The sequence below is a fragment of the Eutrema salsugineum genome, unplaced genomic scaffold (assembly GCF_000478725.1).
Source record: "Eutrema salsugineum unplaced genomic scaffold, Eutsalg1_0 scaffold_6, whole genome shotgun sequence".
NCBI lineage: Eukaryota > Viridiplantae > Streptophyta > Magnoliopsida > Brassicales > Brassicaceae > Eutrema > Eutrema salsugineum.
The window spans coordinates 6848337-6872266 of NW_006256547.1; the positions used below are offsets into that span (position 1 = coordinate 6848337).

At 34.7% G+C, this 23930-nt stretch overlaps 8 protein-coding genes and 1 non-coding gene across 11 annotated transcripts; 6 read left to right on the top strand and 3 right to left on the bottom strand.

Moving 5' to 3' along the window:
* Positions 1 to 1317: 1317 nt before the first annotated feature.
* Positions 1318 to 5452, bottom strand: LOC18013128. Of its 3 annotated transcripts, none has more exons than XM_006395609.2 (6): positions 5059 to 5452; positions 4446 to 4495; positions 3274 to 3370; positions 2229 to 3139; positions 1787 to 2139; positions 1318 to 1703 (listed from the first exon to the last, which is right to left on the bottom strand). In XM_006395609.2, exons 3-6 carry the CDS (start codon positions 3281 to 3283, stop codon positions 1601 to 1603), a joined length of 1377 nt encoding a protein of 458 aa, XP_006395671.1. In that variant the 5' UTR covers positions 3284 to 3370; positions 4446 to 4495; positions 5059 to 5452; the 3' UTR covers positions 1318 to 1600. The 3 variants fall into 3 exon arrangements, with proteins under 3 accessions (XP_006395671.1, XP_006395670.1, XP_024007472.1); XM_006395608.2 differs by lacking the exon at positions 5059 to 5452 and adding an exon at positions 4603 to 5008; XM_024151704.1 differs by lacking the exons at positions 4446 to 4495; positions 5059 to 5452 and adding an exon at positions 3506 to 3774.
* A 2454-nt stretch (positions 5453 to 7906) lies between these two features.
* LOC18013289 (D-aminoacyl-tRNA deacylase) lies at positions 7907 to 10138 on the bottom strand. Its single transcript, XM_006395610.2, has 9 exons — positions 9905 to 10138; positions 9639 to 9819; positions 9419 to 9561; positions 9255 to 9318; positions 9043 to 9095; positions 8759 to 8814; positions 8593 to 8667; positions 8345 to 8518; positions 7907 to 8234 (listed from the first exon to the last, which is right to left on the bottom strand). The coding sequence occupies exons 1-9, from the start codon at positions 10136 to 10138 to the stop codon at positions 8147 to 8149; spliced, it is 1068 nt and encodes a 355-aa protein (XP_006395672.2). The 3' UTR covers positions 7907 to 8146.
* A 192-nt stretch (positions 10139 to 10330) lies between these two features.
* On the bottom strand, positions 10331 to 10403 carry TRNAV-UAC. The gene has a single exon. It is a non-coding gene; the product is annotated as a tRNA-Val (tRNA).
* Positions 10404 to 10414: 11 nt separating this feature from the next.
* On the top strand, positions 10415 to 12405 carry LOC18011716 (translin-associated protein X). Its single transcript, XM_006395611.2, has 7 exons — positions 10415 to 10587; positions 10723 to 10829; positions 11097 to 11176; positions 11296 to 11437; positions 11526 to 11675; positions 11768 to 11969; positions 12088 to 12405. Exons 1-7 carry the CDS (start codon positions 10506 to 10508, stop codon positions 12183 to 12185), a joined length of 861 nt encoding a protein of 286 aa, XP_006395673.1. The 5' UTR covers positions 10415 to 10505; the 3' UTR covers positions 12186 to 12405.
* Positions 12406 to 12663: 258 nt separating this feature from the next.
* Positions 12664 to 13638, top strand: LOC18011963 (cytosolic sulfotransferase 13). The gene has a single exon (XM_006395612.1). It carries the CDS (start codon positions 12664 to 12666, stop codon positions 13636 to 13638), a length of 975 nt encoding a protein of 324 aa, XP_006395674.1.
* A 348-nt stretch (positions 13639 to 13986) lies between these two features.
* On the top strand, positions 13987 to 15148 carry LOC18011964 (cytosolic sulfotransferase 12). The gene has a single exon (XM_006395613.2). It carries the CDS (start codon positions 14042 to 14044, stop codon positions 15020 to 15022), a length of 981 nt encoding a protein of 326 aa, XP_006395675.1. The 5' UTR covers positions 13987 to 14041; the 3' UTR covers positions 15023 to 15148.
* Positions 15149 to 15509: 361 nt separating this feature from the next.
* Positions 15510 to 16749, top strand: LOC18011815 (cytosolic sulfotransferase 11). Its single transcript, XM_024151607.1, is given in 4 exon segments — positions 15510 to 15533; positions 15626 to 16151; positions 16154 to 16326; positions 16328 to 16749. Coding segments are annotated over 3 exon segments (924 nt in total). The 5' UTR covers positions 15510 to 15533; positions 15626 to 15643; the 3' UTR covers positions 16571 to 16749.
* A 1081-nt stretch (positions 16750 to 17830) lies between these two features.
* Positions 17831 to 18664, top strand: LOC18011816 (protein COLD-REGULATED 15B, chloroplastic). The gene is made up of 2 exons (XM_006395615.2): positions 17831 to 18144; positions 18268 to 18664. Exons 1-2 carry the CDS (start codon positions 17933 to 17935, stop codon positions 18662 to 18664), a joined length of 609 nt encoding a protein of 202 aa, XP_006395677.1. The 5' UTR covers positions 17831 to 17932.
* Positions 18665 to 20779: 2115 nt separating this feature from the next.
* On the top strand, positions 20780 to 21672 carry LOC18012313 (protein COLD-REGULATED 15B, chloroplastic). The gene is made up of 2 exons (XM_006395616.2): positions 20780 to 21133; positions 21300 to 21672. The coding sequence occupies exons 1-2, from the start codon at positions 20928 to 20930 to the stop codon at positions 21661 to 21663; spliced, it is 570 nt and encodes a 189-aa protein (XP_006395678.1). The 5' UTR covers positions 20780 to 20927; the 3' UTR covers positions 21664 to 21672.
* Positions 21673 to 23930: the final 2258 nt, after the last annotated feature.

Consider the following 23930-nt stretch of genomic DNA (forward strand, 5'->3'; position numbering starts at 1 on the left):
TTTGTTCGTGTATCTTTTTATAACCACATCAAATAGTGTACATTTGTATTGATTTAGTCAAATAACTGATGATATGCTTATGAAATTTTCATCATGTCAATGATAATTATGTATATTATTATTTCGTTTAAAAATATAGCTTAAAGTTATTGACATATCGTGTATATTAATATATGCGTCTCTTTGCGAGTAGGTATAAACAAAGTTGTTGAGAGTATCACATCATATTTGCCTAAACCTTTGCTCTTTCTCACACTTTTTTGACATTCACACGCCTAAGTTACTTACTTAAAAAGCTGTATCCAAATGGGGTGAAGATGAGAACATCACTTTCTAGTTTGTTACAAAACACCTTTGGTAATAGCATCATTGATCTTATCACGTTACGAAAGCGTTTCAATTCCAAACACTAGTCAACTACAATCAATATTTTGTGTTTGGACCAATAACATTTAAATCAGTTTGGCCTTCCGGATCACGTTTTTTATGTTTTGAAAAAAACAAATATACCAAGATATGCTCTGATTTTTTTCGAATAAAATAAGTCATAACTAGAACAGGGCACGTAAAACCTGTTAAACTTGTTAATTTTTGTTTCGATTTTGTGATTAACAATGAGCTGGCTAGCATGACTACCTACAACGTTGAGCTTTCATTTTATAATATTAAGATCAATCTGCTGGAAGATCTTATTAGGTTCAGATTGGAATTATTCCATATCATGACATTTCTAATCACAATCATCAACCTCGTGCAAGTATTATAACATATTTGATAATTTAACCAAAACGGACAAATAACCCTAATTTAAATTCTGCTAAATAATTAATTCTTCAAAATCTAGCAAATCCCAGGAATAGGTCATCAACTTACATAGGTTTTGTATGTCAAATAGATTGTATTGAATAAATTTTCGTTAAATAATCATAAGAAACATTAAAAAAAATTGTTAGTTGTGGAATATTGATACATTTTAGTTGCTTATAATTAAATTTTAACACTTGCGCATCATATATAGAAAATCATTTTTCTTAAAACATAAAAAATGTAAAATCTTGATAACTTGACTACATTTTCAAAACATGTATGAACAACTGGTATATAATAAAATAGCAACAACACAGCGAGACAATGTTCTTGAAATCGCCGAAAGCCGAGACAAAAGTCTTGAAAAGATGGGAAAGAGGTCGGGATACGTTTGACCATAAGTCCATTGAAATGTGGAAACTATTAAGAAAAAAAAAAAAGAGAGAACAAAATTAAAACAGATTGAGATATAACCTGTTCAAAGAATCAAAAGCATGTACATAACGAACGAAAAAGAACTTATAATAAACTCATCGGTTTACATAACCCGACCATTTTGCATCTGTTACCAAACTCAAAAGCCCTAACTGTTAACCAAAAATAATACTACCAAAATGCCAATCACACACCAATGGCATAAACTATAAACCACCCAAAAAAAAGAAAGAAAGAGATATTTACTTCAGTATTAAAATAAAAAGCAGCACCCTTTTTTTTAGAAAAAATATTGTAGATTTCATAAATCCTTCTTCTTCCTCAGTGCTTCAAAGTGAACAGCTTTTAGACTGGTTAACTAAGAGAATCTACAGCAGAGAAGAATGTGTCTCCATCCTTTTTGTCTTCTCTTATCAGCTTTTGCCATTCTTACAGGACTACTGTTCCATTCCGACTGCAATCTGCACATAAAATTCATCAAATTCAGCAAAAAATTCCTCTTTCAAGTTTGCATCACAGCGATGGAGATTGATTTATATCTTACATTGGGAAAGCGAAAGATCTTCCACTCGTTGTGCTTGCATCAGAACGAACGGAGAGGCTTCCAGAGAATGCAATTGGTCCTGAGTATGTTATATGACCTGAAATTGAAACTGGCTCTGATGCAGAGAAACTCGTCTCTCCAAATCCGCTCGAGAAAAGTTTGTCGTCTTCGTAAGAGTCTTCCACTCTCAACTTTGGTTGTTGTTGATTCTCGGTTTCAGGCCTTTCAGGGTCATTGCAAGTTTTGTTTGGTTCTTGAGAGGTTGTTGTAGAAACAGAGGAAAGCTTCTCCTCTGCTTGTTTTGGCTCCTCTGTTTCGAGAGGTGTGGTTTCTAAGCTTCTTTTTTCCATCTCCTGCAGTCACGCACATCAGCAAGTTAGATACTTTTTAGATAGAAAAATTGAGACTTCATTAGATTGTATAGAGTGATGAAATGTATTGCCTGAAGCAGAGGTGGAGAGTGTTCTTCACGTCTATTGCTACTGTTGTTGTTGTTGAGGTGTTTTTGTTCATCTTCCCTTGATAGAATATCTCCCAAAGTCAAACAACATTCACTTACGACATTCTCCGATGTAGCCACTTCGTGCTTCTTCGAATTCTCATCAGATTCAATTTCATGAGAAATTTCAGAATGATTTACCCCGTGAGTAGGCGAGTCCTTGGCTTCTCTTGTCACAGTCAAATGCTCTTGATTGCAATTGCTAGAACCTTCAGCATCAGCAAATTCTTCTCTTGAAGATTCTTCCACATCACGGTTTGTCTTAGTACCATTACAAAGCTCAGAATCATCAAGCTTACTGTTTCTGTCTTCCAAGGACTTGCTTTCCAAGAGATTCGAACTTGCTTTGTCTGCTTCCATCAAATCCTCTGACTCACACTTGTTTGAGTTTGAGCTACATTTCACAGAATCCTTCTCGCCGAACAAGAACTTCTCCTGGACCGGAACACCTTCATCGACACATATATCCTTCACGACATGATAAGTATTCTCCTTGTAACAAACTACAATCTCAGGCAAGTCACAGGCCGTTACATTCTTGTCCATATAAAACACCGGATCAAGTTTCTCAAGAGAATCCCTCTTAGCAGCAACATCATGACTGTTATCTGGAATTTTCTTTACGGCCTCATTAGAGTCTCCACAAGAATGGCGTTCCAAAGTATTTCCATCATTCTCTTTATCCCATTCGTCACCGCTTCTTGTATCATAGAACAACTCGCACACATTGTTATTGTTCTTCCCATTTTCCGGGATCTTTAACTCTGCATCTTCCCAAATCTCTTCAGGGCATTGATGAGGCTTAGACTCATCTTTGCAACTCTCTGTCGAGTTTCCAACCACGTGATCATTATCTGAAAATTGAAAAACCACTTGATCTACTTACTGGTTTGCAAAAACATTCAATGACCATCAGAGACATCTTAAAGCTACAGAACAGAAAGCAGTTCCAATAACTAAAATATTTGAAAGCTAAAGACTTTTTTACCTGCTCTCATCGTTTTCAATGAATAAATCTTGCATAAAGAGAAGGATTCGTCAATACACCAGAGCTAAGTCTTCAAGCACCAGTCGAAAAAACCAATCTACATGTCCAAGGGAAAAATCTATATCAAGCATATTCATTGATAAGAAACAGAGAACAACAGTGAAGTTGCAAAGAGAAGACAAGTCTATGGAAACTTCATTCTTGGGGATGGAATCCATGAAAGTTAACCTACTCTATCTATCTGCTTCTCTCAAAAGTTAGATACAGAAGCAGCCTCCATATGAGTTAAATACAAGAGTTGTTCAACGAAGCAATGGACCAGGAAGATTGTGACAGAAACAAGCCAAGCTTTGAGGCTAAGTATCCTACGGTTACATACATAACATAGATATGGTCAGTCACACATGTGAAAGATTCTGTTCTTCTTTCCTCAAGTCCACAAACAAATCATCATGAGGTCTAAACAGATAATAAAACAGCAAAAAGATGCAATCAACCACTACCATGACTACTTTCCAACTTTTTGCTAATGTAGAGAAAAAGACATTTATCTAAAAGCTGTAAGGCCATAATAATATGCAAGAAAATTTCTAAAATTTGCTTAATCTGGATTACTTGTAACAATTGTGATAAGATTTATAGCGCAACCAATTATATGGCTACATAAGTGTGGCAAATTATTACAAAGAATGAAGAATCTTATGCACTGTCATAGAAAGAAGAAAAGAGACAAAAAGGAGATAGCTTTAAACTTTATTTTGCAAAGCTTACACAAGCTTTTGTTCAAAACAGCTCCACTGCAATCAATCAAATCTCATTTTTTGAAAAATAGAATAAAATATTGGATAAGACCATCCGAGTTTTCTCAGCCCTCTTTCACAGGACTGTCAATAAACAATTGGAATTTGCAGGAGAGAAGAATCTTGAACTGAAAATCCCAAAAAAAAGTTTCAAGTATTAAAAAAAACCCCAATTGGATCTACTATAACAAAAAAAAAAAAACTAATACCCTAATAAAAACAAAAAAAATCAAAACTAGTGGAATATATACAGATCTAATAACTAGAATCCAAATGAAAATCCTAAACATGAATCAAAGGTTAGACTTTAAGGAGGAATCATTCCGTAGAACAGTGAAGAAGAAAGATTATCAACAACCAAAAAAAACTTACTTGATCACCAGGTACAGAGACTCAACCTTCTTCCGCCATTAACTTTTAACCTAAATTTAGCAATTAGTTAAAATTAAAGTTACAAACAAGGGATCAACAACCCTAGTAGGTTGAAGTAGAACACAAAAATTTCGGATCACTTATAAGAAAATCCAACCTTTGAGAAGATAAAGCCAGCTGCTTTTTGGCTTTTAAAAAATAAAATCTTCAAAACATGTAAGAAGGATGTTCAAAGGTCAATTAAAAATCACTGTCTCTGCAATAAATTTGAGCACAGAGAGATATAACTAAAAGAGTACACAATCTCTCTTTCTTCTTTATTGCCCTTTGGTTTAACATTTAATTACCAACCAAACCCGAAAAAAAAAATTCCCAGCCATGGAAAACAACATTTAATGCCACCATTAATTGGAAACGATAAAAGGGTTATTTTATTTTTTATAATTGAGGCAAAATCAGAAATTTTTTCTATTCCAAGTTGAGTTTTACTTTCCCGGAAAAAATAAGAACTTTTTTTGAATCATTCAATTTTTATTTTCTCGCTACCACGATCTTATCAGTTTCCGAGAAATGGTTGGAAGTAAGAATTTAAGCAAGAGGAAAATGCACTTACCAATACTCTCTAATCTCTTCACTATCCTGGGAAAACTGAAAACTTTCTCGGTAAATCGGAAACCCTTCATAATCATGAGACCATCAGCAGAAATCGTACAAGACTGAAATACCAAGTGTCTGAACTAAAACTGGAAAGACGAAAACTTTTTCTCGGAGAAAGGGAAAAAGGATCGGATTTTATTGTATTTTCCCGGAAAATAAACAGCCGCTTCAAAGGGGAGAAAAAGACCTAAGCTTTGGAGAAATCGGATCTGCGAAACGGCACCCTCGAGAGTATTTTTCTCTCGTGGATTTGACTTTTTATTTCGGGGGATTCAGATTAAATAATATATAAATTTGGAGATTTATAAAGAAAACAAATATAAAGTCAACTATCTGCCAAAGGATTTGGGTGAGGCGGTTTGCAATTTGTCCCTTCTCCATCTTTCATTTTTCATTTATCTCTTTTCTCTCTGTTTTTTAATTAATTTCCTTTTTAATTATATTTTTTTTGTATCTGAGCTTTTGTCCTTATGAAAACGGTTGTCCAATTTGCTAAATAAATATTTCTCTTATTTATTTATTCATGCATTTAGTGGTTCATGTTATATCCATAAAAATGACATAGACGTGAGTTCTAAGTCATACCATCTTTAGTTTCATATATTTCTTCTTCTTGCCAGTTACTTCCACATACATTCCTTATGATTTTATAACAACTGTAGTGTCAATGATGTTATAGAAGATGAAAACAAAATCTGTTAGAAAGGAGTACAAGTTTGCCAATATCATAATAAGTAAAGAAAGATTAAGCTAGAGAGAACAAGAAGTTTATTCATTTTTATTAATATGAGTGTTTTATATCCATTAAATCGAGGTTGGAGATTATTTTTGTTACGGTACGTCGCGTTACACCCAATAACCTGATTTCTCTTCATTTTAAAAAACTCTTGTTTAGGGATCGGGAAAAAAAAAATGAAGATGATTCTCGAAGGTAAACAACCACAGAGTAAGTGACACGTGTGCAGCAAATATTACCTGTGCAGCTAAAACGAAAGAAGTCTTAGCATTTGAGGAATGAAATAGAAAAAGCCTATTTCGTCGTTATGTTATGGGGTCTACGAGTAGAAGCAAGAAATAAAAAGGAAAAAAAGGAAAAAAAAAGAAAAAAGGACAAAAGCTGCGTACGTGGAGGTGTTCTGTATGAATTATGGTCCAGCTAATGAGTACCGTACGATCTCAGCGCGCATCTGCGTGTGACAGCGTGTTATTAACTGTTCCCTACTAATCGACGGCTATGTTTCGTTGGCTACGTTGGACCTACGTTTTCATCTCCATTTAATGTTATAGAAACCAAACAAATAATTTTTCCTATTATAGCTATTTCGTTGTTCATAAATAAATTCTTAGTATTATGTAATTATGATATATACATACTTGAATACGTTCATGTATTGCTAGTGTTTCTTTTTTTTTTTTTTCTAAAGCAAAGGGTAATATGAATCGGAGCCCATCTAAATATCTAATCCACCAGGTGGAATATATACAAAAAAATTGAAATAAATTTTAAGTATAATATCATTTTGATTGACAAAACGGGAATATATATAAAAAAAAAAAATTCGGGTGACAACAAGCGATTTCCAAAAGATTTCATAACTCGATTTCTTGAGTGTGATATACATGTAGCAAAAGTAAAATAAACAACCGTCTATATTAGTGAATGATATTATGGAACATACTCCCTCCTTCTATTTATAATAGTTTATTTATAATAGTTGATTTTTTAAATTTTTCACATGAATTAAGAAACTTTTAATGTTTAGCTATAAATATATTATTTTCTCTTATTAAAACAGTTTTTTATTATTATAAACCAATCATAATTCATCTATCTCAATTAATATCTGTTAAAGTAACATATATTAACTATAAATCATTAATTTAAAGAACAAACATGCATTAATTAGATGTAGAAAATCAACTATTTTGCAACATGAATAAAACCTCAGAAAATCAACTATTATAGAACAGAGGGAGTATTTAAGAAGGTTGTCATCAATTCTTAGTAGACGTAACAAAAATATTTGTTCTGTTTATCATTTATGATATGAATGCATGTCATTCCTGCACACAAAAATATGTTATCCATTGAAGTCGGAATGAATTTCAATGGAGTTTTACATTTCTGATTGATATTTACAGGTGCATGCATTAGATCATGTCATCTATTTGTTTGTTTTCTATAAAATGCACAGAAATCACGTTATTTCACAGATTCCCCAGATTCTACGCGATGTGGGATTTAAACTTACCGGAATTTTACATAATTTACAAGTTTATTATTCTAAACACAAATACATGTAGTTGAAAAGGCTATAAGAAAACTATATGAAATTAAAATAGTATTGAACCACAAAAAGGGAAAAGCAACAAAGTGGTCCTTTATCTGATTTCATGTATCACCAAATGATAAATTTCTCCTTCTCTTCGAGGAAATGAAGAAAAAGGATAACCACTAACAAAAGTGCAAAATTGACCAATCTATAGTAGTTGTTTTTATCTACTTATTTTTTCAGAAATTTTTGAGTCATTTGTTTTGAAAATTAACAAAAATTAGGAGTAACAGCCAAAAATTAAGTTTAGATATTTTACATTGACAAGATATTAGTATAAGTTCACGAGTTAATTGTATTCATAGCCAACTAAATTTTCAATTTGTAATTTGAGAATCTTCAGACGAAGTCAGAATCCATAACACTCAAACGAATTTCCTATCCCAAACCCAAGTAAAGTCAACTATGACACTGACTAAAAGAGAGACATAAGTGACATTTGAAAGTCTCAACTAGATGAAAAGAGACAAAAACAAAACTCAACTCAGCTTCTATTTTATTCCACATTTCTCCTGTATTGTCTTTCTTGTTCTTTCATGTTTTATTCTTCTCCTATCTGAATCTGAAAGGGAACTTACATAGGACTTAAAGATGAATTTTAATCTAAACTTAATTGTACCAGTTTAAAAACAATCTAAACCCATCAAATGATAGATTCTGAATCAATAAACCAAAACTCAGCTCTTGAATACGTTTAATGAGTCTCATAGTTCATGTGAAATCGTTTGGTTTCCCAACATTGATGTTCTGTTCGGCCAAGAACTCAGTAATAGCCTTCCTTTGCCATGCTTTAAAGCTCCTGAAAACAGAAACAAAAACAAAACCAAAAAACCTCATTACTTGTAATCCATGCGCGGGAATCAAGAACGCAAACAGCAATATCAAGAGGAGAGTGGTTTAAGATTTTACTTTTGATCAAGATGAGCCAAGATCTCGCCTCCCGGGAATGATGCTTTAGTAGCTTCAAATGCTGCTTTGATTGATTGTCTCCAAGTTCCACCAATGTGATTCTCTCCAGGTTTTGGTTCTTCCATTGGTAATGAGTATCCAGAAAGCAAATGGCCTACCCACATATCATCTTTCCTAAAAAACGCATAAAAAAAAAAATCAGCCAGAGAGCCGATTTAATGTTATACTCAGAGTTCTGAACAGCTTACAAAACTACATCCATGTGACGAGGAGCATAATGTCCACCTCCGATCCCTAGAAGCACTTTCTTCTTTCCGGATTCACTGTCCACCAAAACGATTCACATCAGTTTAGATTGTTACTACTTTCTTTCTTTATGTCCGAGGTAAAACCAAGCTACCATGGTATGCATACCTGTTCCAGTTTCCCACGGCTTCACCGCCTCCTAGGGCAAGTCCTTCCCACATTAACTGAATCACAAATCACAATGCTTTTACTAAATGGAAGGAACTGATACACACTGAAAGCTACTGGCAAGTCATGAGCTTCGAAAGTTGTTGTTAAGTAGATATTGATGATTAAAAGGAAACTTTAAACTCAAAGAAGTCTTTTTTAACCGACAGGAAGCGACAAGAAACAAGAAGAATGACTATAATTCACAAACCATTCATTAAACTAACAAACTTTTTTTCACTTACAAGAGCCATGACTTGAGCTGCGTCCTGTCTCTTCCAGTATTCCTCTGTACTACCTAGATATACACAAACCAATGATTATTTATACTGGAATCTAAGAATTTGTGACACACATGAGCTAAGCATTCCCAGAGATCGATTATAAGAAAATTGCTAATAAAAAAAAAAACAGAGAGCTTTTCAATTCAGCGAAACGAAGAAAGACATAAACTCACCAATCTCCAAGAACATCGTTGGCTTACTAGTTATTGGTCCATGATGAGTACCTTCCAATGTTATCTACATCCACACAGAAAAGAGCAATCTGCTTTACTTCCAATTTCCTGAGAAATGGCCAAAGCAAATTTCACAAGCAGAAAAGATAAACAATAACCAATACCTCAAACTCAGGAACTAAGTTATGAGCTTCAGCCATTTTCTTCAAAAGACGCAACCATGGACCAATCCTAGGGTTTACCAACGCCGCCCACCCTGGCCGTCCTCCATGCGGCGGCGATTCTCCTTCTTTTAAGTGAAGCACTCCTTCAATTACCAACAAACTTCCTTGAGAAACTGAAAAAGAAGAAAACCCAGAAAGAAAGTTCGGATTTTTCGCATACCAATCGGATGCACAGTGAGAGCAGGGCGATTCGAGGCGGCGGTGTGACGGCTGAGGAAGATGACTTCGTCAACGGCTTCTCCGGTTACTTCTTCCCACCGTAAATCGAGATCGTCTTCTTTCACTATAGATCCATCGTGTTGAATCACTCTCGTTTGCTGGTTAGTAAAGCTCTTGATGTCCTGAAAAGTGAAAACATTTGGAGAAGAACGAATCAGACGAGAGAAAAAGCTAAACGGCTCCGGTGGAGAATGATCAATATATTACCGGCGGCAAGATGGGTCCGGCGGTCCATCCCGGCATGGCGAGAAGCGCCGTCGCGGGATTGATCGACGCTGGGTCGGAGGTGGTGGCTACGATCAGTGTCACCATCTCTCTCTTTGTTGCTGTGACACGACAAGTGGCGTTTACAAGCGATTGGATACGAGTTGCGTTTGTTTGGAATCTTATGTGTTTGTGAACCAAGCGTATAACGTTTCGGCCGCTTATTTTCAAAACCATTATTGTAGGCTTTCTATAGCTTTTAAACTTATTATTGGAAACCTATAAAAATGGAGTATTTGTTTGTTTGGCCAACAAGCTAGTAGTTAATGGCTTTGATTGGAGATCAAATTTGCTTAAAAGAAATATCGAAGAAAATGGTTCAAATGAATATGCGATTGAATGCATTCAGGTGTACAAAATTACAAAACATGGCGCTGCCCGGGATCGAACCGGAGACCTTTTGCGTGTAAAGCAAACGTGATAACCACTACACCACAGCACCTGATGTCTTCTAACGCTTGTTTAATTAAATAAATACCCTAATACTAATAATCTCGAATAAGCCTCTTTGGGACATGGAGTGAGGATCGGAGAAAGCAGACAGATGTTGGGTTGTTCATCGGCGTTCCAAAGAGTAGCCTTTATGCTCATGGCTCCCAAATTAAAAGCTCAACGACTTCATCAAAGTATGTATCTGATACACACACTCCTGCTTTTTATCTATCGTATTTTGTTAACGCATTTATGATCTGAGCGGTCTATTTAGTGTAAATTCGTAACAAGGGTTTTGGGTTTCTGTGTGTGTGTGTGTGTGTGTGTAGTTGCAGAGACTGGGGCTGAGCAATTGGTTAAGAAAGCTAGGACGATGAGTACCGAATCCTCAATGAAAGATGCTTTTTCTAAATACGCTGATTATCTCAATAACTTCGTAAGTTTTGTATTTTTCCTCCTCAATTTTCCATAGAAAAGCTTGATGTTTTCTGGGTTTTTATTTGCTGTTGATAAAGACTGAACCTTGCAATTTCGAGGTAGTTGATATTAAAGAAATGATCTTTCAACTGCAGTTTTGATTTTTGTGTTCACTTAAGTTGAGATTGGGTTTTGTGTATCGTCGTTTTAGTAAATCTGAACCTTGACTATGTATGAATTGAAGTATAACAAGTAGAATGCTTTATCATTTTTGCTATCGTTGTAGAATGAGAAGCGAGAAAGAGTGGTGAAGGCAAGTCGTGACATCACTATGAACAGTAAAAAAGTTATCTTTCAGGTTCACAGGTAACAACAACTTCATCAAAACTTGGTTTTCATGTTTGTTGCTATTATTATGACTTAGCTATTGGCTTAACTCTCTCTCTCTTCTCTGTTTGTTTTGGGTTAAAATATTAATGTGGCAGACTCAGTAAAGACAACAAAGAGGAGGTTTTGGAGAAAGCAGGGAAAGATTTAGAAGCAGTGAGAGAGCAACATTTCTCCCGGCTAATGAAAGAGCTTCAAGGCACTGATTTTTGGAAGCTGAGACGAGCTTACTCCCCAGGGGTCTGTGAGACAAATTCATTGAATCGTTGGAACCTCTTGGTTAACAATTTTAACTGATTTCTTTGTGTGTTTTTTGGGTAACTTACAGGTGCAGGAATATGTTGAAGCTGCAACGTTTTATAAGTTCTGTTTGTCTGGGACTCTCTTTACTCTCGATGAGATTAACGCAACGCTTTTGCCGCTTAGTGACCCTTCTTTAGAGCCGTTGCAGATCAATATCCTTGACTATATTCTTGGGGTATTTAGACTCTCTTTTGACTTATGTTTATCCGTTATGAAGATTTTGCTATTGTTTGGGTTTATATATAATTGTTTTTTTTACTTGCACAGCTTGCAGATTTGACTGGAGAGCTAATGAGGATGGCGATTGGTCGAATATCAGATGGTGAAATCGAATTTGCGCAGCGAATTTGCCAGTTTGTTCGACAGATTCATAGGGAACTGTTGCTGGTCGTGCCACAGATGGATGATAGTTACGACATGAAATCCAAGATGGATGTGATGCTTCAAAGTGTGATCAAAATAGAGAATGGTATACACAAATTTCATATACGCATCTAAGGAATATGTTCTTTTCCTTTATGTTTTCAGTATTGCTTCTGCTTTTATGTCGTTTTTGTAATTCTTTTGTTGTTCTGTTTGTTTATTAGCTTGCTTCAGCGTTCACGTGCGAGGATCAGAGTATATCCCGCTGCTTGGAGATGATGCACCAACATCATACCTATTGGGTGGTGCTGATGTTGAATGATCAAAAGTGATTTTCTTTCTTTTTTTTTTGCCGCCTCTCGGGATGCATTTTCGAGGATCTTGTTAAGGTTATGTTTTTGGGATTTGTGGCGAGAAGTAGGATCATTTAGTAAAAAAGGTTTTCAGAGAATCTGCTGAGGAACTTTAAAGGCTGTAGACTCTGATATGTCTCTCTGTTGCAAGACTTTTCTCATAAATAGAACTTTTCTTTATTGCCAGTAGATTACATTTGGAGCTTTAAGTCTACAGAATACTGTAATTTCTTTCTTATTCTAGTAAAAAAGTTTGGCATTTGTTCTTTTTTTCTCTCTTTTTTGGTTCTTGTTTGATATAATTGTTACTCGGTGAGAAATAAATATTCATAGAATTTAGCAGAGTAATGCATTTGACCAGAATTTATAACTGAACTACAAAAGTTCATGATATCCTATATAAAGTCATGTGCTCTGTAGCATTTTGTTCAAACTAAGTTACAATCTATGACAAACTCCAAAACTACTCTTTCGAAGTTATTGGCAGAATCTAATTTCAGCCAAGAATGCAAGGAGTTGCTGTCTTATCTTCCAAAAGACAGAAGCTTTTTTGCAGAGTATCTCTATCAATACCAAGGATTTTGGTACCCACCAAACCTCTTAGAAGGTGTTTTATACAGTCAGAAGCATTTTCAGGCCAGAGATTCTGATATCATCCTCGTAAGCAGTCCTAAATCAGGTACAACTTGGTTAAAAGCACTCGTCTTTGCTTCGGTTTACAGACAAGAATTCCAAACTCCTCTAGAGTCACATCCTCTGCTCGATAACAACCCACATTCCCTCGTGCCGTTTATCGAAGCTTTCAACTTTCACACTCAAGACACTTTTCCTAGGATCTTCTCCACACACATTCCTCTTGGATCGCTCCCTGAGTCCATTAAGAAGTCGTCTTGTAAAGTTGTGTATTGCTGCAGGAACCCAAAGGATGCGTTTGTCTCCCTTTGGCATTTCATGAAAGATTTGGTTCTTAAGGAGATGGTTGGTTGTACAATGGAGCAAATGGTGAAAGGGTTTTGCAGAGGGTCAAGTGTTTATGGACCCTTTTGGGATCATGCCTTAGAGTATTGGAAAGAGAGCCTAGAAAACCCGAAAAAAGTATTCTTTGTTAAGTATGAAGACATGAGAGAGAAGCCTGAGGATTGGGTGATGCGGATCGCTGAGTTCTTAGGATACTCTTTTACAGAGAGAGAGATAGAGAATGGAGTTTTGGAAGATATCATAAAGTTGTGTAGTCTTGAGAATCTGAGTAAGTTGGAGGTTAATAAAGTGGGGAAGTTAATGAATGGAATGGAGACTAAGGCATTTTTCAGGAAAGGAGAGATTAGAGGATGGAAAGATACTTTGACTCCTTTATTAGCAGAGGAAATAGATAAAACCACTGAGCAGAAACTAATTGGTTCTGCTTTTAGATTCTTTTGCTAAGAATCTGCTTAAACTTAATTTTCTCTGTTTATTGAGCTTTTTCTTTCTATTATTGTGATTTTGTTGTTTTGATATGCATGAATGCATCAATAAAAACAACTAGGATTAGACATTATTTCTAAGTGCTCTTCAAATAAAGGATGTATTGACTATTCCACCAAAAATAATATTTTAAGATTAGACATTATTAGAGTTGTGATTCTCTTGCTTTCTTTAGATTTTATTTCTACGTGCTCTTCAAGTAAAGTATGCTATTTGCTTGTAGAGCAATCTTCTTAGTCAACAGTCAACACAAACAAAACATATATAAAAGCGCATAAACATAACCTCAAAGACATAGACCTTAAGAAAAGAAAAAAATCTCATAGTTTCTAACATTTTTCAAGATTGTTCTATACTCATAATGTCATCATCATCATCATCTGTTCCTGATTACTTGGGAGATGAAGATCTGACACAAGAAACAAGAGATCTGATTTCTTCTCTTCCAAGCGAGAAAGGTTGGTTGGTGAGCCAAATGTATCAATTCCAAGGACGTTGGCACACACAAGCTCTGTTACAAGGAATCTTGAAATGCCAAAAACACTTTGAAGCCCAAGATTCCGACATTATCCTCGTAACCAATCCTAAATCAGGTACCACTTGGTTAAAAGCTCTTGTCTTTGCTCTCATTAACCGACACAAGCTTCCAGTTTCTTCTGGTAAGCATCCTCTTCTGGTTACCAATCCGCATCTTCTCGTGCCCTTCTTGGAAGGAGTCTACTACGAATCTCCAGGTTTCGATTTCTCCGCGTTGCCTTCTCCAAGACTCATGAACACTCACATATCGCACCTTTCGCTGCCCGAATCCGTTAAGAGCTCGTCTTGTAAGATTGTGTATTGTTGTAGAAACCCTAAGGACATGTTTGTCTCCTTATGGCATTTTGGGAAGAAACTTGCTCCTGAAGAAACCGCTGATTATCCGATTGAGAAAGCGGTTGAAGCGTTCTGTGAAGGGAAGTTTATAGGTGGACCCTTTTGGGATCATGTGTTGGAGTATTGGTACACAAGCCGCGAGAATCCGAACAAGGTTTTGTTTGTTACTTACGAGGATCTCAAAAAGCAGACTGGAAATGAGATCAAGCGAATCGCTGAGTTCCTGGGATGTGGTTTTATTGGAGATGAAGAAGTGAGAGATATTGTGAGGTTGTGTAGTTTTGAGAGTTTGAGTACATTGGAGGTTAATAGAGAAGGGAAATTGCCAAATGGAATGGAGACTAAAGCTTTCTTTAGAAAAGGAGAGATTGGAGGATGGAGAGATACTTTGAGCGAGTCCTTGGCTGAGCAAATAGATAAAACCATGGAAGAGAAGTTTCAAGGTTCTGGTCTGAAGTTTTCTTGTTGAAATAATCTTTGAAACTTGTTGTTATGATGTTTTCATTAATCTTGTGAGTTTTGTTTTTTGTTGTCTATGATTTTATTGTTGTTCTTGTATGAATAAGATGAAGCAATATTACTTCCTTCTTTTTAATAGATGTGGAACATTATAGCTGGTTAAATCCGCATTGTTTGTTCATGTCATGTTGTTTAAGATGAGCCTAACCACTTAGCATGTCTATACGCATAGCTGACTTGCGAGATCGAGCTGTCCAAAGCAACAAAGTAAACGTTTTTTTTTTTAATTAACAAACGAAAAGAAGTACAAATCAGAATTGGCTTCTTAAGAACGGTATTTAACAAAAATTCAATCATACTTTTTTTAATGTCAAATCGAATTTCGCTTTCTTTTGACGACACGTTTTTTTTTCTTTATCAGAATCGAAAAACAGGACATAGTGGATTGGTTATGTGTAGCTTAGACGCACCCATGAGTATAAACCCTACCACTTGTCTTGTCTATAGACATATCTAAACAGGTGACACCGATTTGTCCAAGGCACCAAATTTTTTTTTAAAAAAAGTCTATTATCTTCTCATTTTTTACACTATCCTCTCTCTGTGTACACAGAGTAAAAGTATCACAGTAATGGATGCTTCTCAAGAACCTCACCTTCCAAACTACATGAAAGATGACAAGGTTAGCCAAGAAACCAAGAACTTGATCTCTTCTCTTCCTTCAGACAAAGATTTCATGGGTTACAGTCTCTACAACTACAAAGGTTGTTGGTACTATCCCAAAGGTGGTACCACTCGGCTCAAATCCCTAGTTTTCGCCGTTGTCCATAGAGAAAAATACTGCGAAAATCCCCAAATCCATCATTTGCTCTCACGAAACCCTCATGACCTTGTTCCATTTCTTGAGCTTGAGTTATACGCTAGTAACCAAACTCCGGATCTCACAAAGTTTCCTTCTCCTACAATCTTTTCTACACACATGCACTTAAACGCATTGCGAGAAGCCACCACAAAGTCTTCTTCCTCACCTTGCAAAATCGTGTATGTGTGTAGAGGTATCAAAGATACGTTTGTCTCCGGTTGGCATTATAGGAACATGTTGCATCGCACCAAGATGGATCAAGCCACTTTTGAGCTAATGTTGATGCATATTGTAGAGGAGTTCTCTTATATGGACCCTATTGGGAACATGTGCTGAGCTATTGGAAAGGGAGCTTAGAAGATAAGGAGAATGTTCTTTTTATGAGGTACGAGGAGATCATTGAGGAGCCTCGTGTTCAAGTCAAGAGACTCGCCGAGTTCTTGAATTGTCCATTTCACCGAGGAAGAAGAAAAGAGTGGATGGGTGGAGGAGATATTGAAGCTGTGTAGTTTGCGGAATCTGAGTAACTTGGAGGTTAATAAGAAGGGGACAACGAGACTTGGTATAGATTCTAATGTATTCTTCAGGAAAGGTGAAGTTGGTGATTGGAAGAATCATCTCACTCCTCATATGGCAAAAACCATTGACGAGATCGTTGAAAGTAGACTACGAGGTTCCGGTTTGATATTTCAATAAGGTTGTAGTGTCTAGTTGCTCAAACAGGAGGATGGAGTTTACAAAAAAGAAACTCAGCAAATCTAACAGCAAATAAGGTTGTGTTATGTACTTATGTTATATTTTGTTATTGGATTGAAGTTTTTGAATGATTTTAATTTTTAATGTAATTTGATTCTTTTCAGTGTATTTTTAATAGATGCTTTTCAATAAATGAGAATTATTATTGGCTGGTGGATTTGATTGTGTTTAAGACATTGTATCAAGGAAATAGAAAAAAAATTATGGTAAGGAGATAGTATATCCCATAAATGTATCATAAATTGTCCTTTTTCCATTGTTAAACCCAGAGTCTCTTCAGTATCCATACTGAGTTTCATTAATCAAACTCCTCAGCACATAATTATAAAGGGTTCAAAAAATTTCTCTATGAGAAATACATAGTTGAGATCCTCTCATTTAAAGTTCTAGAAAACAAAAATAAGAATATATATGGCTGTCAATTTCTCTCTCTAAAGTAAGAACGAGCGTTCATAGCTTCATAGAGCCGGTTTTGGCGAAATCCCCTATGGATTCTGAAAACTTCCTATATAGTGGAATGGATCTGTCCCTTATGAAAGAGCTGGAATCGAGCTGGTTGAAGTTAACATATAGATGTTGGAAATCCACAGAGATTGGCAAAATTCTTCGTGGAATTTGCAAAAATTCTTTTAAAAAACTCAGCTAACAAACCCTGTCTAAAGTTTTTTTTCCCCTAAGTACACTATTATCAATCACTATAAAAATTTAAACTGTTTATAAACCTTAACAAATCCAACAAATCGAAACTAAATAAAGTCAAACTAATTACATTGTAAAACTGTCCATAGCTTAAATTTCATCCAATCTCTACGTATAGATTTTATCTAAAAATGTAGTCCATTTTAAGATTGTCTAACCATAAAAGAAAAATGCGACCGGCATGTACGCTCTTCTGTTCCCTTCTATCTCTATTTTCTAAATCCTCTTTTCTTTTGATACTTTTACATTTTTATTATGCTTTTCTATTGGATATATTGTAGGAAGATAATAAATACAAAAGGAGCAACATGACTGGCATGATCTCTGGTCCTCTATCACTATATGCGACTATGCATGTAAATTTCATATGTTAAAATAAAATGATCCCGCAAAATATATAAAAAAATGATCAAACTCTCATCACAAGCTCAATATTTGATAATCCACGTCAGCCTAAGGTTTCTTATACGTAATTGGAATTTGTAAATATATTCTGACTTTGTCCCTCCCTACTTAATTTAAACTCCTCCCTTTTGATTCTTTTTGCTCCCCCAAAAACACACTTTTTCTCACGTCTTAAAGAGAAAACGCAATAGATTTCTCATGGCGATTTCGATCTCCGGAGCGGTGCTTAGTGGGTTAGGTTCCTCGATCTTGATCAACGGAGGCAAGAGAAGCGGCGTTGGCCGTGGAGCTGTGAGAGTTGGCCGGAATAATATGATCATTGCACCTCACCGTAAGAAGTCATGGGTCATGGCCACCACGAAAGGTGATGGTAACTCAAAGCTCGATCCAAATTGGCTCGATGATGCCTCGTAAGTCTATTTGTTTGGAGATATACATTTTCAGTTTTCTTCTTCTTTTTTATTATAGTTTCGAGCATTGTCGAATTTGTTTTCTATAGTATAAAATACCCATTTTTCATTTTGTAATAAAAGAGAAAAAGCTTCCAAGTACGTGAAGGATAAAGGTAGTGAAGTGGGACACGTGTCTGCACAGAAAGGACAAGAGGTTTGCGATCAGATACAGAGAGCAAAAGACTACTTTGTTGAGAAAGCTGGTGAAGCGATGGACATGGTGGCTGAAAATGCTAAGTTTGCTTCGGATTTTGTGACGGAGAAAGCTAAAGAGACGGAGGAAGAAGCTGTTTCAATGACGGAGAAAGCCAATAGTTTCCTAGTTGAAAAAGTCGGTGAAGCTAAAGATTTCATCGTCGAAAAAGTCGGTGAAGCCAAAGTTTTGGCGACCGATATGAGCATGAAAACGGCTAAGTACGTTGGAGATAAAGCAGCGGAGGCAAAAGAAGTGATATTGCCTCCCGAAAATGAAGTATAGAATGTGATGGTAATACCAGTTCTCATATACATATATTTGGAGCCCTAAAGCATATACAAGATAGATATGTTTTTGTCAACACAAATGGAAGATACTGAAGCAATATATTAAGAAAAACAAATATTATGCGAGAATTAATTGGTACTACGTAGACTTACTTAAACTGTTATAATCGGTGCTTATTGGTTAATCATTCAAGTGAAATTCTTCAATTCTCATACATATACGAAACTATGCCATGCACAATATAAATCGATTTTGATAAATTGTAGGCGTTTTAGCCATTAGGTCCCGTAGATATAGACACTATATAGACGTTAATTTCAGTCGAACCATAAGAACACCAAAAATTATAAGAGAAAATGGCTCCTTTTTATCAAGCTTATTTTATTTATTTCTCAGCTTTTGTTATTAATTGAAGAAGAAAAGATCATCGACAATTTTTTTTTGACCTTTTCAGTCTTTTTCAACAGAAACATCTCCTATGTATAACTCTATTCTTACTCCATTTTAGAGTTAGTTTAGAATATGGAGTTGAGTTTTACTCCAACCTATTCTTTTTTAACTCTAAAATAGAATCATGATGAAATAAACCTATATGTTACTCTATATTTGGAGTGATTTTATTGATTCTTCCATTTTTGAGTGAGATATGGATTGGGCTGAAGATAATTTTATTTTGAATTCTATTTGGTATGAGATTTAAAGTGGGATTGGAGATATAGTTTAACAAAAAAATAAACTTTGTGCTCAAAGATCTTATTCCTACCCAATTTGTTAACTAAAAAATTTGGGATCCGTTTGCGATTATGGAGAATGAATTAAAAAAAGATACTACAGCGGTTTTTTTCCTTTTTGACGTATAACATGTTTGCAACTTTGCCACGAATATATCGTTCAAAAAACAAAGACCAAACATTTCATTTTAGCTTTAACTTTACGTAATTACTAATCTCCATTCTCCATATACATATGTGTGTCAGTGTTTCTGTTTTGTGGACACAAAAACACATGTGAATCGTAAGTAAACAACAACAACAAAAAAAAAACAGCATATGTGATTATGTGAATCTTTAAGACGCTTTCTTTAGTCACTTTCACGTAATCCCTAAACCAATTTTGGTTGGACCACTGGACCACGGCTTTCGTAAATTAAATGTTTCATTAAATAATTGAATTCTGATTTTCCATGATAATCCTTCTAAAGTTATATACTGTATAGGTAATCCTAAAAACGACCATAGAGTTTACATTAGATATCAATTAAATTTTTGATTTGCATCTTTAACAATGTTTGGTCAAATTTGGTCGACACCAATATCCAATGATTTTTGAAGTGTATTGTTACTTTTTAGTGTTCGGTGGCTTCAAAAGTTGTTGAGATTTGATGCTTATCTGAAAAATGGGTGGAAATATTGAAACAAAAAACTCAAAAAAGAATGACGTAAGAAAAACTTAAAAAGAATGATGGGCCAGTTACGAAATTTCTTAACTATGATGCTTCATTAATTAGTCCAAACTCGTTTGCCCAACCAAAAAGAAAGAAAGTCAAATATTCCATAAAGTTCTTCTATCTATTCAGAAGGTTGACAAATACCTTTATAACTTGCGTCCACCATCCATATATTATCATGCAGTACATATACATTTATATGGTTAACAAAGAAGCAAATGTGTATCTTTTAATTTTTAGATATGCCTTTCTTTCTTTTTTGGGTCGAATTGGATATATATCAATATACCTAATAGACATTATATAGACCTATACACCCCAATGCATGGATTTTGTTTGAGTATATCGGTATACAACTTGTTTATATTACCTTCTACGTTTAATCAGAATGGAGAAAAAAACATAAACGTATAGTCATTCTTAAGATTTGTCAACCATACAGAAGCATACAACCGGCATGCCCCCTCAAATTTATGCCCTTCTCTTCTCTAGATCTTTTTTTTTTCTTTTTTCTTATTGTCATTTCTTAAAACATAAACTTACGTCTTTCCATTATTGTTTATTACGTTTTATATTTAATTAGAAGATATGAGAGACTAACATGCGACCTGCATGAGCCTTCTTTCTACGTATTATAATAAACACAATATTTTCCCCACTTCATGCTATTCTGTTAAGCTAAATTTCATCATAATTCAATAAATAAATAATCAAACTCACTTGCTCAACCCTTTTTTGATAATCTTGTTTCAAGTTTTTAAAGTTTCTCTTTATAAAGATTCTCACACACTATTTACACATCTTAGAGAGATGTCGATCTCCGGAGCTCTGCTTAGTGGGATGAGTTCTTCGTTATTCATCAGCGGAGGCAAGAAAAGCGGCGTAGGCGGAGGAGCTATGATAGTTGGCCGGAAGAATGTGAACTTTGCACCTCGGCGTAAGAATTTGTGGGTCCCAACCGCCGTGAAAGATGATGGCAATTCAAAGAACGACCCCAAATGGCTCGACGATGCCTCGTAAGTCTACTTGTTGGGATTATACTTGAGATCGACATGAATCAAAACTCTCATATGATTTCTTATTAAAAATTTCACATGTTGGAATTTATTTTCTAAATATTTACTCATTTTGTTCATTGTAATCATTTTGTAATTTGCCACACAAAAAAAAAATAAAATAAAGACAGAAAGCTGCCGAGTTCGTGAAGGAAAAGGGAAGTGAAGTAGGAAACATGTCTGCTCAAAAAGGACAAGAAGTAAAAGATCACATGGAGAGAGCAAGAAACTACTTTGTTGAGAAAGCTGGTGAAGCGATGGACACAGTCGCTGAAAATGCTAAGAGAGCTTCGGAGTTTGTGACTGAGAAAGGCAAAGAAACGAAGAAAGAAACTGTTTCAATGACGGAGAAAACCAAAGACTTCATTGTTGAAAAAGCCGGTGAAGCCAGAGATTCGGCAAAGGATATGAGCAACAAAACGGGTAAGTTCGTTGGAGATAAAGCAACGGATGCAAAAGAAGCGATATCGCCTCCGAAAAATGAAGTATAAATTGTGAGGGTTATGACTGAGTATATTTAATTTGGAGCCTTAAACAAATAACGAAATTGAGGCAATAATATGAAATCATATGATATCTTCTATGTTGTGAGAATAAATTGATACAAATATTGACTTATTGAACTGTCATATTCAGTGGTTAATCATTCAAATGCAATTCCTTAGTTATGAATTATGATATATTTACAAACTTTACGGTCTATACCATATTATAAGCTAAAGAAAGACAATGGTTGTTTCAGCTTTCAATCTTGCTAAAATGCAGACGTTTCTAATCAACCAGACCACCGTAAATTTGGAGACTAAACCGAATATATTTTAATATTTTATAAAAAATTAATTTTTGTGAATAACATTATGTGACTTCAAAATATAAGTGTATCATTGAAAGTGTATGAGATGCATTCTGAAAACATTTCAACAACGCCAAAAAGAATGTTGTTTTAAAGGACATGCATGCATGTATTTAAGCACGAAAACATATATTTATTTTGTTATTATTAAGTGAGAGGTATATTAAGAGAGAGTAGAATTGAAGAAAGAAGAGAATGAGCGAGTAACATGCGGCCGGCATGGTCCCTCCTTGTACGCATTTCTCTTTCACCCAAAACATATTTGACTTTCTAAACAGCATGCTAATTCCCCCTTCTTTTTTCTATTCCATTAGAACCTTTTTTTTAATAGAAATAAAGTCACTAATCAAACTCAACTAGTGTTTTCCTATACCTAATCGATTTCTTAAAATTAAGTTTATTGGAGGCATGTCAACGCGACTTGTGTGCGGCGGATTATGAAATCTCTCGTTCATCCAAATTAATTTTTACATACAAATTATGTTCAGTTTAATTTTCCTGATTTTGGAATACATAATATGAATTACTATAATTTGATATAATTACTGAAGGATCAATCGAAGTTCATATATACAACAATTGATTTATACATTCTCTTTATGTGTTGTTCACAGATTTACAATTGCACAAGTCACAATGGTTAAAAGTTGAAGACTTGCTAATGTATGTAAAGATTAATGGAACATCCACGAAAATTTAATGGAAATTTAGTGTGATATGTGAAACATTTTTCCTTAGATTCTGGTCCTTGTTAAGTGCGTAAGTGTTCATGTTCTTTATTTTGCCGTTATGGTTGGATTCCACTCAATTCTAAACATCCAAAATCTTTGGAGTGTAATAACACATGATATATATTCGGGCAATTCAAGAAAACCGGGAAAAGAGTTAATAACAAATCAACTATATTAAAAACAAATAATCAGTATTAGGATATTAAGGAAAACAATCTCGTAACTATTGGGATGGTTCTTAAGCTTTTGATTTATGATTTTAAGATTCAAATATATTAATATTGATAGTTGAATGATCATATTTTATCTTTTGTTTTTCAAAACTTACAAAATCATAAAAATCTAAAGTTTGTTGTAGTTTGGGATTTTTTCACATTGGTGATATTTTTAGCTAGAGTTTTATTTTGTGTATATAGTTTTAAGGTAACTTCTTCTTTTTTGACAAACTTGTTTTAAGGTATTTCTCATCTTTACAAAACCATATTCTAAAAAAGAGCTTCAAAGAATTTTGTTAAACTTTCACCCGAATGAGATAGTTTTTCAAACTAAAATTTGTTGGATCTAACTAGGGTTAAACAAAAAGATATTTGTTTTCAATATCGGAGAAGTTGATGTGAGTGATGATGTTTCTATATATAATCTGCAGAGATATTTTACCAAGTTCCCCTTCTATGCTTAAAAAAATAATAAATTAATTTCATAATTACAATATCTGTTTCCATTGAATTACAAGTTAATTTTTGACTTCCATAAGGGTTATTATTTGGCCTCTTAAAGTAGGAGGCAGAAAAATCTATCCCTCTTTTTAGCTTAATTAATACTACCAGATTTTTTTTTTAATGAAAAGTAGTACTAGTTGACAACAAAAGTAATTGTAATTCAATTAATTGATGTGTATTTATGATATATCTATATCAGTTGGGGTTTTCTATTGTTCCTATAGTCAATTGCCATTCAAATTCAATTTATTATTGTTCCATAATTTGAAATGTAATTGGTCAAAAATTCATCAATTTGTTGCTAATAATCCAAAAATACTGTCTGTAATTTACTACCTAATTAAGAGAAAATCTCCTAAAACCGGAATAGTTCAAATGATTGTAATTAACTTACCCAATAAAAGAGGAATCTCATTAAACCGGTGACCGGCCAAATCTATCGTGAAAGCGAAGGG